The sequence below is a fragment of the Engystomops pustulosus genome, chromosome 7, assembly GCF_040894005.1.
Source record: "Engystomops pustulosus chromosome 7, aEngPut4.maternal, whole genome shotgun sequence".
Taxonomy (NCBI): Eukaryota; Metazoa; Chordata; class Amphibia; order Anura; family Leptodactylidae; genus Engystomops; species Engystomops pustulosus.
In genome coordinates this window covers 121,501,568-121,514,589 of record NC_092417.1, presented here as the reverse complement: position 1 = coordinate 121,514,589, position 13,022 = coordinate 121,501,568, and the positions used below count along the sequence as shown (strand labels likewise).

Genomic DNA, 13,022 nt, shown 5'->3' with positions numbered 1-13,022 from the left:
CAATCATGTCGAACATCTGGTCTTTGGAGTGGAAGTTGGGCAGCGCTGCGCTGGGCTGGCTGTGTCTCATGAAGGTGGCTAGGGTATTTAAGTGTTGCATGCGCTACATGCTGGTAATCCCTGATGAAGCCTGCTTGACAGGCAATACGCGGGGGGCATCTGCTATCCCCTGTCAGGACTATTTCTATGGTAATGTAATTACGTTCATCCATTTTTGCCTATACTTGTCCTCCCTTACTTTTGTACATCTCTTATTATTGTGATATGCCTTTGCATTATTATGGTTTTACTTTTATGCTGTTCCAGTTTGTTACCACTGTGTACATATATTTACTTGTTTGTGGCATCTTTCTATATCCGCCGCAGAGCTATGAAGTGTGTATGAAGAGTGCTCACGGGCGTTAACCTCTTCTATGTTGCTGGCAAAGACGACAGCGGCACTTAAAACATGGCGGCGCATGGGCACCGGCCTCTTTCTTAAGATCATCAGGCGGGTGACGTCAGTGGCAATGAGCGAGTGACAGAGACAGCCAGTGAGTGTGAGTGAGCGACAGACAGACAGGGAGAGTAACAGAGACAGGCAGAGAGAGTGAGTTAGTGACAGACAGTTCTATTTTTTTTTTTTAAAGCTAAGAGCAGTTATTTACTATCACGGGCAACGCCAGGATATACAGCTAGTATAAAGTATAAAATACTTTAAAAATATAAAGCTGAGTATATATATACACATACATACATACACACATATATATATATATATATATACACACACACATATATGTGTGTGTGTGTGTGTATTTCCGCTAAAGGAATCTGTACTGTCGCATTTACACTCACCAAATTTTGCACAGCCGCTCTCTGTGACTCAGGGAATGTCATAGACTCGGTTTTGAGCCAAAGTTTTCGCCCTGCGCGTTCCAAACTCCACTCGTTACCCACCATATACAGAAATTATTGTCTGCTGCTGCTGTGGCAGTTAGAAGCTGAGCCATGATTGGTTGCTTTTAGCAACAGGTCATTAATATGAGCTCTGAGCTGTGATTGGTTACTATAGGCAATGATGAAAGGACGCTTATGTGTGAGGTAATAAGGATAATGGTACAGAGATAGGGGGAGATTTATCAGAAAAGTCAGAGGTAAAACGGTTTCAATTGCCTATGGCAACAAATTAAAGGTTTGATGTAATTTTATAAACAGCTGTGCAAAAATAAAACTTGAGCTCTGATTGAGAACAGAACTGCTCTAGTTGACCAGACACTTCTGATAAATCTCTCCATAGACAAAGTGATAGTAGGAGACAGAGACAGTCACCAAAAGAGACTGCCAGAGGCAGTCAGTCACCAAAAGAGACAGCCAGAGAAGATCAGAGACAGTCAAAAAAAGTTTATAAAAAGGGACGGCCAGTGATAGAGACGTTCAGAGACAGTCTATAGATACATATAAAATATTTTTTGTTAACCCATTCTATTTTGTTATAGCTAAGAGCAGTTATTTACTATCCCGGGCAACACTGGGAGCTACTAATTATTGTTACGACAGTTATGAAAAAAGTCTTGAAATCTTAATTATAGTTACCACACATAAATAATGGTCCACTATTAATCTACATGATTGTGTGTAAATGATCTTCACTTAGTGGCAGTGGGTGGTAGAGCATGCTGCTTGTACAAGAAACTGAAGGAAAATAACATTGCTGTTTTATATGTAGAACAGCAACAAGCTGATAACACAATTAATATCCCTCATTTGTATTTGTGACAAACAGCGGGCAAAGCACATATGAGCCCGCATAGGAACCCAGCCTAAACCCGTTTAATAAATATATCAGGAAGATAAAAGATAATTGCTGCCAAGGAAATCAAAATTATAGGATGTATCAGGAGAGACATAAAGGATCATAAAAAGGATATAGTTTGCTCTTATACATTTCACTGGTCAGATCCACATTTTGAGGACCAGTAGATAAGACCATAATTGAAATAGACCAAGGCAGTTATGGGAAGGTGTGGATTACAGAACCATAGCAGATCATCAAACTTCAGGGTGATTTAGTTAGGGAAAAATTACTGAAAGGTTGTCCAAACACTATGCACAATAAAGAGACAAGGACACAAATTCCTTCCCTAGAAGAAATATGCAAATACGTTTTCCTAGGTGGGAAATGGAAAACAATCACTTCTTTTGCTTCCTTGAAAGGCAGCCCTCAACACAAAGTATGGCTTACAAGAAGCCTAACAGCATTATTTGGGATTTATGCAAACCCGTATATCTATTCCAGAAGACTCCCAACTGAAGACAACACGGTTTCATCGTGGTTAGGGCTTTCAGTACAGCATAGGGAACTGGTTTGGCTGGATGAGAGGCTATTGACTAGGGTCAGGAAGTAAAAGTTCTTCTTAAAGGGAACCCGTCACCACTATTTTCACAAATACAGGTAGTGGCAGGTTCCTATAGAGCTCTAGTAACTATCTGACCTCCTGCTTGTAGCTAAAAGTAGTTTCCCTGAGATCCCCCAAAAAATCAGTTATAATCTTGCCTGGTATCTATGCAGCTTTGGAGCGAGTCCAGGGGGTGTGGCCTAATGTCATGTGACCAGGGTGACATCATCAAAGGTCCTTAAGCTACTTAATATGAAAACTACACCCCATGTACATATCTGACCACATAAAACAATCACAGCAGCCTCCATGGACTTCTACTCCTCTCCATGCAGGCTGCATGTGATAAATATGCTGTGATTTCATGACATACAGGCAGTCCCCGGGTTACATACAAGATAGGGTCTGGAGGTTTGTTCTTAAGTTGAATTTGTATGTAAGTCGAAACTGTATATTTTATAATGGAAGTTCTAGACAATTTTTTTCCTTTTGCCCCAGTGACAATTGGAGTTTCAAAATTTTTGGTGTAATTGGACCAAGAATTATCAATAAAGCTTCATTACAGACACCTTACAGCTGATCATTGCAGTCTGGGACTATAGTAAAGCATCCAGAGAGCTTCACCAGAGGTCACATGGGGCAGAGGGGTCCGTCTGTAACTATGGGTTGTCTGTAAGTCGGGTGTCCTTAAGTAGGGGACCGCCTGTATATGCTTAGTGTACAGTTCCTAATGCTACTCACATGACATTAAAGCGGCATACTGAAATAGGGATAGAGAGAAGCTGCTGGACTCAGCCCGAGGAGGCCACACCCACCGAGACTCGCTGTAGCCATGCTTAGTTACCAGATAAAACTAAAGTTGAATATATGGGAATCTCAGGGGAATAATTTTTAGCTACATGCAGGGTGTCAGATTACAGTTACTAGAGCTCTATAGTAACCTGTCACTACCTGTATTTGTGAAAATAGTGGTGACGGGTTCCCTTTAAGGAGAGTTTCCAATTAAGGCAGCCTTATTAGGCTTCTTGTAAGCCATACTTGGTGTTAAGGGTTTTTTTTTACTTTTTTTTAAATTATTTTTTAAACAATTTTTTTACTATTTTATAGACCCTCTAGGCTAGGGTACATTAACCCTAGATGGTCTGATTGTTCCTTGTTCCTACCATATACTGCAATACTACTGAATTGCAGTATAAGGCATTCATGCACAGTGCTCATTACAATGAGCCACTGGCTCATTGTAACAAATCTGCAGAAACCATGCAGTCTCAGGGTGACCAAGACTGAGGCTGTCATGGTAACTGATTGCGCTCACCTGAGGACGTTCGGGGGAGTGACGAACAGAACCAAGATGGCGGCACCCACGTGCCAGTCTTTTAAGCTTTGCCGGCGGCATCGGAAGAATTAATAGCCGCAATCAGTGCAAGCACCGGCTGTAGTATGCTGTATATATACTGTAGTATAGCAGTATATGGTAGGATCTTACAGACAACCTAGGGTTAAAAGTACCCTAGGGAGTCTGAAAAACAGTAAAAATAAAAAAAAAGTTTAAAATAAAAAAATATGGAAAAAAAACCTAAAAATTCAAATCACCCCCTTTACCTAGAACTGATATAAATAAACAGTAAAAATCATAAACACATTAGGTATCGCCGTGTCCGAAAATGTCGATCAAAATATAATGACGTTTTTTCACTATGTTTAACCCAGAAGGGCCCAAAGTCGAAAATTTTAATTTTTTGACATTTTGAAAAATATAAAAAAATTCTACAAAAAGTGATCAAAAGATTGTACAGTCCTAAAAATGGTAGCATTGAAAAGTCACCAAAAGTCGCAAAAAATGACACCACCCACAGCTCCGTACATTGAAGTATTAAAAAGTTATTACCGTCAGAATATATATAAATAAAAAAAAACTGTATGTTTCTTTTGTACAGGAGGTTTTAATTTCTGTAAATGTATGAGAAAATTATAAAACCTATACAAATTTGTTATCCTCGTAATTGTACCGACCCAAAGAATAAAGTAGACCTGTCATTTGTGCCGCACAGTGAAAGCCATAAAATCCAAGCCCACAAGAAAACGCTGCAAATGTGTTTTTTCACCAATTTCACTGCATTTGGAGTTTTTTCATGGCATGGAACATTAAATACCATCACTATGAAGTGCAATTTGTTACGCAGAAAACAAGCTCAAACAGAGTTCTGTACATGGAAAAATAAAAAAAGAGGGGGAGTGAAAAATTAAAACGCAAAAAACTAAAAAGGCATGCGGCGAGAAGCGGTGAAATGACAGGTCCTGGAGTCTCACAGAGGCTACGAATCTCTCATGGAGACTCCAAGCTGTCGTGGCAATGGATTGTCCTTCCCCCCTATGATATCACGATCCTAGGCAAGATGAGGTTGTACATGCCACGGTAGACTTTTAACAGTTTAATACCCATGATTGGTGATGGCACCGTGTGCAGCCGTTACCGGTTTGTTTGAAGAGGGCTTAAAAGGACACCTGTCATCAGGTCTCTGTCACTATTTCTGTCACCACTACCTGCTGGAGCAGTTCACAAGGATCCCATCACAGCCTTTATCTAGTAATTTCATACATTAATCATTATAAAATCATCTTTTCTTTATTATGTAAATGAGGCTGGTCACATGGTCAAAGGCAGTGATGTCACCCCAGTTACCCCTCCCATCTCCTCCCCCTGCTCATATCTGTGTGTAATGTATAGTAAAGCATCACTAGTGTGTGTGCTGCATCTGATGACATGCTGCATCCTCTTAATACACAGAAACACAGCATCAGCTACACAAGTACCTGACATGTTCTGCTATAACATGGCTGCATCCTGGAGCTCTTGTATCTCTCCTATACACACACACATGCACACACAGGCAGCAGGGGATGTGGCCACCAGCACCAGGAAGCACATCATTATACAGCCTCACATCATTATACAGGCTGTCAGTCATGCACTGGGGGTGTGGCTGTGCCTCCCCTTCACATGAATAAGCTGGGCAGCTTGAATATGCTTATGACTCATTGGACATTTCACAGGTCAATTGCATACAGCTTTAGGACCTTAAGTTTACAGGCATGTAGAGGGACAATGAAGGGATAGAGGCAATGCTTTCAAATGGCAGTTTATAAAATCTACTTAGATTAGGGGGGTTATTTTGCATGATGGGTTCTCTTTAATGTCATTGTTAAAGGGGTTATGCCACGAAACAATTGACTGCAAAAAGCTGTCAAAGAGGTTAAAATATTTCAAAAATCTATTTGTAATGGTTACCTGGAATTAAAGATACCTCTCTATTTGTTATTATGATGCTTGTTCAGCCTCTATTCTGCTCCACACAGAAGCAGGTGTGGGAGGGGCCTAGCCAGGCACATGCACAGCACTGACAGCGGCAGTTATTGCACAACTCAGTGCTACAGAGCGCTCAGCCTTCAGAGTCTCCTTCCACCTGCTGTGCTCAAATAGTCCCCGCATTTACTGATCCAATAGAAGTCCAATAGAAATGTGTCATACGCCCCATGTTAAAAGTGCACCAAAAAAAAGTTGGTGCAGTCTGTCACAGCAGTGCAGGGGGCACCAGATTCATGAAGAACGTGCGCCAGAAATCCTGAATCTCGCGCCCCCTGCACACTACACATTACTATGTATTCTCACAGAATCACGGTCGGTCAGGCTTACATGCATGGCAGAAGTCTAGGTGGGTGCAGGGGAGGCAAACCCCACGTGTATCGTCACTCCAAAGTGACTTCCTCTGGTGTAAGTGCCACTTCGAAGTGAGGATACGCATGGAGTTTGCCGTCCCTCCATTTTTCTAGACCTCCGACATATTTACACTATACTGTCCGCCTGACCTAACATGATGCTGTGAGAATACATTGAATTGCAACTAAATCACTAGATAGATAGATATTTATGAGATAGATAGATACGAGATAGATATGAGATAGATAGATAGATAGATAGATAGATACGAGATATATATGAGATAGATAGATAGATAGATAGATAGATACGAGATATACATGAGATAGATAGATAGATACGAGATATATATGAGATAGATAGATAGATAGATAGATATAGATACGAGATATATATGAGATAGATAGAAGATAGATATGAGATAGATAGATAGATAGATAGATATGAGATAGATAGATAGATAGATACGAGATATATATGAGATAGATAGATAGATAGATAGATAGATAGATAGATAGATACGAGATAGATACGAGATATATATGAGATAGATAGATAGATAGATAGATAGATAGATAGATAGATAGATAGATAGATACGAGATATATATGAGATAGATAGATAGATAGATACGAGATATATATGAGATAGATAGAAGATAGATATGAGATAGATAGATAGATAGATAGATAGATAGATAGATAGATAGATAGATATGAGATAGATAGATGACAGGCGATAGATAATAGGACTTGGATAGGTAAATAGGTGACAGCTTCTCACATGTTACTGATCTTTAGCTACTTCCCTGCTAGTCAGGGACAGGACAGCAGTGTAGCATGGAGGGACAGTGCATGGAGGAGAGTACAGGAGGAGGACTGCATCAGGAGAGGTCAGAGCTCAGCCTGTTACTTGTGTTATCTCTGCAGCCTCCTGTGTGACCTGACTAATGGTGGAGGGAGGAGAGGGCTGCTACATTGCTATAACTCATGTTAGGGGAGGACTCCTCTGTGCAGCATATAGTCATGTCTGGCTGCAGTTACCTTGTATCTGCTGCTGGAAGCTCCTGTAGAGCTGGTAAGCAGTGGCCATCACGGCACAATCTCTGCCCCTCCTCCTCTCTCACCTCCTATTGGCTGCAGTGTGTCAGCTGATCTCTCAGTGTGGAGAGGAGCTGTGAGCCTGTGGAGTGATCTGTAGTGCAGACCAGCTGCTGACTCCTTGTGCGCAGACTCGGCCAGATCAGCTGTAGCTCAGGACAGGACACAGCTACCACCAGGGGGCGCCAGCAACCAGGACAAAAGGAGTTATCTCAGTAAACCTGCAGATTTTGTAATAAGTGTAAATGGTGAAAGTACTTGTCAGAATGCATTGGACCCAATTACACCCATTTGCTATGGTGACACAACCCCTTTAACATAATTTACTACGATACAATAAATTCATTTATAGCAGAGTTATTTTTCAGAACATGAAAATGGATGCAGTTGTTGATTGCTGAACACCAAGCAAACAATGTGCGAGACCACAGATCAACTTTCCCACAGATATCCACCTTTGCGAGGCATCCTAAGTTATAAAAGGACAAAAACTGGAGAATGATGGTCTAAGGCAAAGTTGACCTCTTACATATTTCTTACAATTTTCCTGATAAATAAAGGCAGAAGGAATCCTTCCTGTACAAGTCTATGGCAGCAGAGTAATTGGTAAATGGAAAGGCTTACATTTACTATCAGGATTTGATTTCTGTTATTTCTTCTTAGCAGAGGACTTTAAGAAAATGTCTACAAGTGTGAACTTGGCCATTTAGGCAGACAGCTTTTGTAGGCATAACATCTGTCCCAAGTACTTATTTTTCCCTTTTGGTAGCCAATTCAGGTCAGTTTCACCAGAATTAAAGCACAGATCACAGTAATACAACATAACAGGCACTAAATGCATATAAGTGACAACCTCATGAAGCCAGTTTATTATAAGTCTACATCACTAGGTTCTGTAACATAACCCATATATATTAAAATGTTTGCATAATAGGTTTTTCCAACACAAAAAAAGAAACAGTGGATGCTGATAACAGGATGTAGGGTCCCTCTGTCGCACCTAGTGTTTGTCAAGACAATGGCAAAAAACAGCTAACTTTAGTGTAACCTCCATAGAAGCCAATCAAGAGCCATCATTCAGTTCCCCTACGGAAAAACAATCCATGATAGACAAATCTTACACTATCCCTTACCCAATTTTCTTCTTCTCTTTAAGTTTGGAGGTCAATCCAGCTTTGGTTTTCTTACTCTCCTTTTCCTTGGGTTTGGACTTAGCTTTTCTTCCCCGTTTCCCCTCCTTTCCTTCTGAAAAGGACACACTAGGAAAGTTCTCAGGGCTCATGACACGAGGTATGTTCCTCTCGCCCCTCTCCTTGGCTTTTGCAATTGCCTCTGAGATGATCCGGTTAGCCTTCTCCTGCTTGCTCTCAGAATCAGCCTTTTTTTGTGGGCGCTTCTCAGAAGGAGACCTCACCTTAGAATTCGGCAGCTTGTGGTTGGTCCGAGAACCATCAAGCTTTTTGGAGGAGGGAGGCTGAAAGAGAAAGTGAACAACTATTAACATACTTTTTAAAAAAAATTTCCCATTCTGGATAGAAATATGTAAAACAAATCGGATGCATCTAAATGTACCCTAACTTGCCAGAACTCCACTACAGCATGACTATATCATACTTGGACACCAAGCAACATTCTTGGGTAGTAGATTGACAGAGTACTCCATGACACACTTTTAAGTTCTTTGTTGCAATACCTGACAAGGACACATTGCCAATGTCAAAAAAGATTCTAGTCCTTCTTGGTTTGTGATAAGTTGTAATGGGTAACAATAAGACTCCATATTATGGCTTATCATATAATGTCAAATATCCTCTATACATGATCCTAATCCTACTGGACCAATGAAACTAAACTATGAAAGTGCTGCATTGGGACAGACCCTAGGGTAGAGCTTAAAGGAAATCTAACATTTGATTTGATGCATTATAAAGCAAACATACCTTAAGAATGCTGTAGCTACACTGATGCAGGATCACATCTTGGTTAATCCCTGTGCCGAGTGGTTTTGCTGATAAAACAGATATAACATTATGATAATGAAGCACTCTCACTACTGTGGTTGGTTCAGCGCTTGTCCTAGCACGTGAGTTATTCTCTGCAGGAGAGGATGATGTAATACCTGGATGTGCATGAAGGCAGAATAATCAATTGCTGCACCATCCCCCAGCTGCTTTGTATAAGTGATCCAGCTCAGGTTGATTAGTCATGCTTGACTAAGCTCCATTTGTAATTATAATGCGTCTAATGAGTTTGTCTAGGCATTCAGCCTGAACCAGCTTTCCCAAGGTCCTGCATGTTATAATAGTTTTTTTTCAGCAAAACCACTCAGCTCAGGAATTAAACAAGATATGATCCTGCATCAGTGTAGCTACAGCATTCTCAAGGTATGTTTGCTTCATAATGCTTCAAATCAAATGGTAGGTGTCCTTTAAGTCACATAAATAAAAACATATATTAGGTATTTTAGGATCGTACTAGATGCCATAACATGATTGTAAATTCATAGATAAACAAGAATCCAATATTCACAGTTTATTATTTTTATTATTATTAGAGAGGGTAATGTTAGAGCTTTTCCTGCATAATACTCCAATACAGGCTATTAAAACCATTAATTCACCATTTTATTTCAGAGCCTTATCATGTAAACTATAGAAATATTCTGCCTCCTCCACCCTACCCCAGCTCTGCAGTCTTCTATGAAAGAGGAGGGGGGGGGGGAGATATTAAAACCATTAATTTATAATTTTATTGGTAAGTTGCACAGCAAATATATATTAGTAAAGTTGTCAAGCACTGGAAAATGCTGGTCTGTGATTTATCACCCTCAGGGGCTTTGAACTGATGTGCACATATTATATATATATGTCATATAATGTACTTATGGGGACTTCTACTTATAGAGACAATAGCGATCTCCCAGTTGGATCAGTTGTCTACAGATATTGGAGTTGCTGGTATAGTGGTTAACGTGAGGAAATGTGGAGGTGCTGCCATTCCCACACAATACATGGTACTGTGATTCCAGTAGCTCTTGTTAGTCTTCGCTTCCTACAATGATATCTATACTGCAGGTGTTAAGTAGAGATCATAACAATGGTTCCCTTTTATAACTATATATTTAATTTATTTTTTTAAGAAAAACTTAAATTGAAATCATGTACATCATCATATATTGCATTGTTATCACAATAAAACATTATTTAGGTTACAGGATATTTATACACGTTAAAGTCCAAAATCACAAACAAATGCAAGAAAACGAAAAAAAATACAAGCATACAAGAATTTAAGAAAATGAGACATACTAACATCTCTTTCCCATATCTAGCTCACTCTTAGGCCTCCTGTGCAAGATTGTGTGCTGCCTGTGGAAACAGGCTCATATGTCAGCGCAATCCCACAGACAGCACACCTTGTACAGAAGGGGAGTTCTTGAATTATACCAAGGTCTGATGCAAGGACTTCCCATTTACTGGCCATGGGATTGGGCTGACATATGGGCCCAGCACACAGGAGGCCTTACTTATACTAACTTGATGTACTTCCTGGTGTTACCTGGGGTAACAATTAACCATTCCTAGCTAACAAAACCAAATCACAAACCAAAGGCAAAAATTTGCTCTGCTCTTGTATCTGCCCGTGTTCACACTACCTTACCCTGATCTTGTAGCCAGGCATGTGACCAGATGCATATCAGAGACATAATGGCAGATTGATACTCCAGTCACATCAGTCATCTGTAATGATTGAAAGGTAGATAGACGGTTGCAGTGGACATGACTGTAGTGTTAGAGATGATCTAATGGCAGATATAAAATTCCTGCTCTGGATGTGACTGGAGTATCAGAGATGATATAATGAGAAGAATATGAGACTGCAGATCTGAATATGAATGGATAATGATGTAATGTCAGATTGATACTCCAGTCACAGACAGAGTTACAGTCACCTGAGATTATATAATGGTAGGTAGAGGATTGCAGCTCTGGAAGAGACTGAAGTGCTGCTTTTAGTGTGACTTCAAATATCATAGATGATCTCTAAGACTCAGAGTTGAAATCATATTATTTCACACATAAGCTGTCTTCTACAGAGAATGTCTTCATTGCCTATAGACCTGTAACAAAATAGAACCGGAGCCGTGACTAGCTGCTATTCAGGCCACAATAGTCAAAAGACAATGGCTCTTGTAGTTTGGTGGTTAGGCTACTAAGCAAATTTTGGGGTAAAAATTTCCACTTAAAACATAGTCTAGAACATTCCCCAAATAACATGAGGTGTCTGTGCGAAATCTTGTGATTGTAAATGCAACGATACAGATTCCTTCAGTGGACATACAAACATACATTGGGCTTTATATATTAGATTAGCAAATTACGATATAAAGAGGTATTTTCTAGTTGCTATAATATTTAAATCATTTGGACTATTTCTTGAATTAATGGCATTTCTTTAAAGTTTCGGTCTTTTGCAATTAAATGGGTATTCCCACCTCACCTACAACAGTTAATTCAATCCCTAACCCCTCCAAAAAACATTTCTTCAATTCATTGTTATTCTTAAAAAATTACCTATATTCCTGTAATATACCGTATTTTCCGCGCTATTAGGCGCACCGGACTATAAGGCGCATTAGTAATAAAGGCCTTATATATGGAATAATTCCATATATAAGGCGCAGGGTCCGGGGGCGTGGCTTGCAAACGGAGCGGAGACAGACCCGGCAAGAGGTGAGCGGTCTCCGGGGAAGGGAGTCCGTTCAGGTGGAGGAGGGCAGCGGACCCTACTTACATAGGTCCCCGCTACCGGAGACAGCAGATCTCCAGCGGGACTATAAGGCGCACTTTGGATTTCTAAGGAAATCCTAGGTTTTTATGTGCTCCTTATAGTCCGGAAAATACGGTACCGTAAATGGGGCTTACCTGCCCCATAGTAACAGTAATCAGTTGACACTAGATCTGGGAACCCTCGCTCGTAAGCAGAGGTGGCCGCACGGGCGCTTAGAATGAGGAAACAATATTGCAAACAATATATTGTTGTATTTTAATGACCAAGTCATTAAATGTGGGTCTTTTACCTTTTTAATTAAACACAGCAATTGGCGTTATTAAGATAGTAGTAACTATTGTTTCTAGAGTTTTTGCGTAATATACAGCTATTTTTCTATACAAGGGGGCTTACTTTATTACTAGGCACCATCATTGAGTGGCCACATTTATAGGGACCAAGTCTCTGCAGATGTAGAGCAGATGGCATAAAAAGGTCAAAAGTTGTCAATTTTTTTTAAAGTGGGTTTGTGCAAAAATTTCACTCCAGCTTCTAGCATAGAGAGAATAATAAATTCCTACTAGTAAAGGAAATCTACCATCAGGACCCAGTAATCGAAGCCCAACACACTTGCATGATCTGGTAAAAAATCATGATGCTCTTGGCAATTCCCGTGCAATTCTCGTGCCTCTCCTTTTTACAGTTGGTTTACACCTCAGCCCCACAGGCTCATTTCAATAATTTTAAGACTATTTTATTTTTAGGAAAACAAGGATCCAGATCACCATGTAAGTGTATTTGGTTTAGATTACTGGATCCTTATAGAAAATTTCTTTTAAGCCAGCCATATTTAAAAAATAAATAAAAAACACAAACACATCAAACAACCCACCAATAGGATCAGAACACCAAACAAGCTCAAGTACACATGGACCTTTCAGTGTTCTGCATTGGCAAATGTTAGGAAAACAGAGTTCAGGACTGTCAAGGTAGGGTCCTGGTGGAGGGAGTAAAATCCTGCAATAGAGTTCTAGTATGAGGAGTAAAATACGGTTA

General features: G+C 40.0%; 1 protein-coding gene across 6 annotated transcripts in view; it reads right to left on the bottom strand.

The window, feature by feature from the left end:
• The window catches only part of CHD9 (chromodomain helicase DNA binding protein 9), a 151,790-nt gene that overhangs the window by 73,699 nt on the left and 65,069 nt on the right, over positions 1-13,022 (bottom strand). For all 6 annotated transcript variants that reach the window (XM_072117699.1, XM_072117700.1, XM_072117704.1 and 3 more), the window contains one exon: positions 8,330-8,670. In XM_072117699.1, coding sequence (XP_071973800.1) covers positions 8,330-8,670 — 341 coding nt within the window. The remainder of the gene's footprint in view (positions 1-8,329; positions 8,671-13,022) is intronic.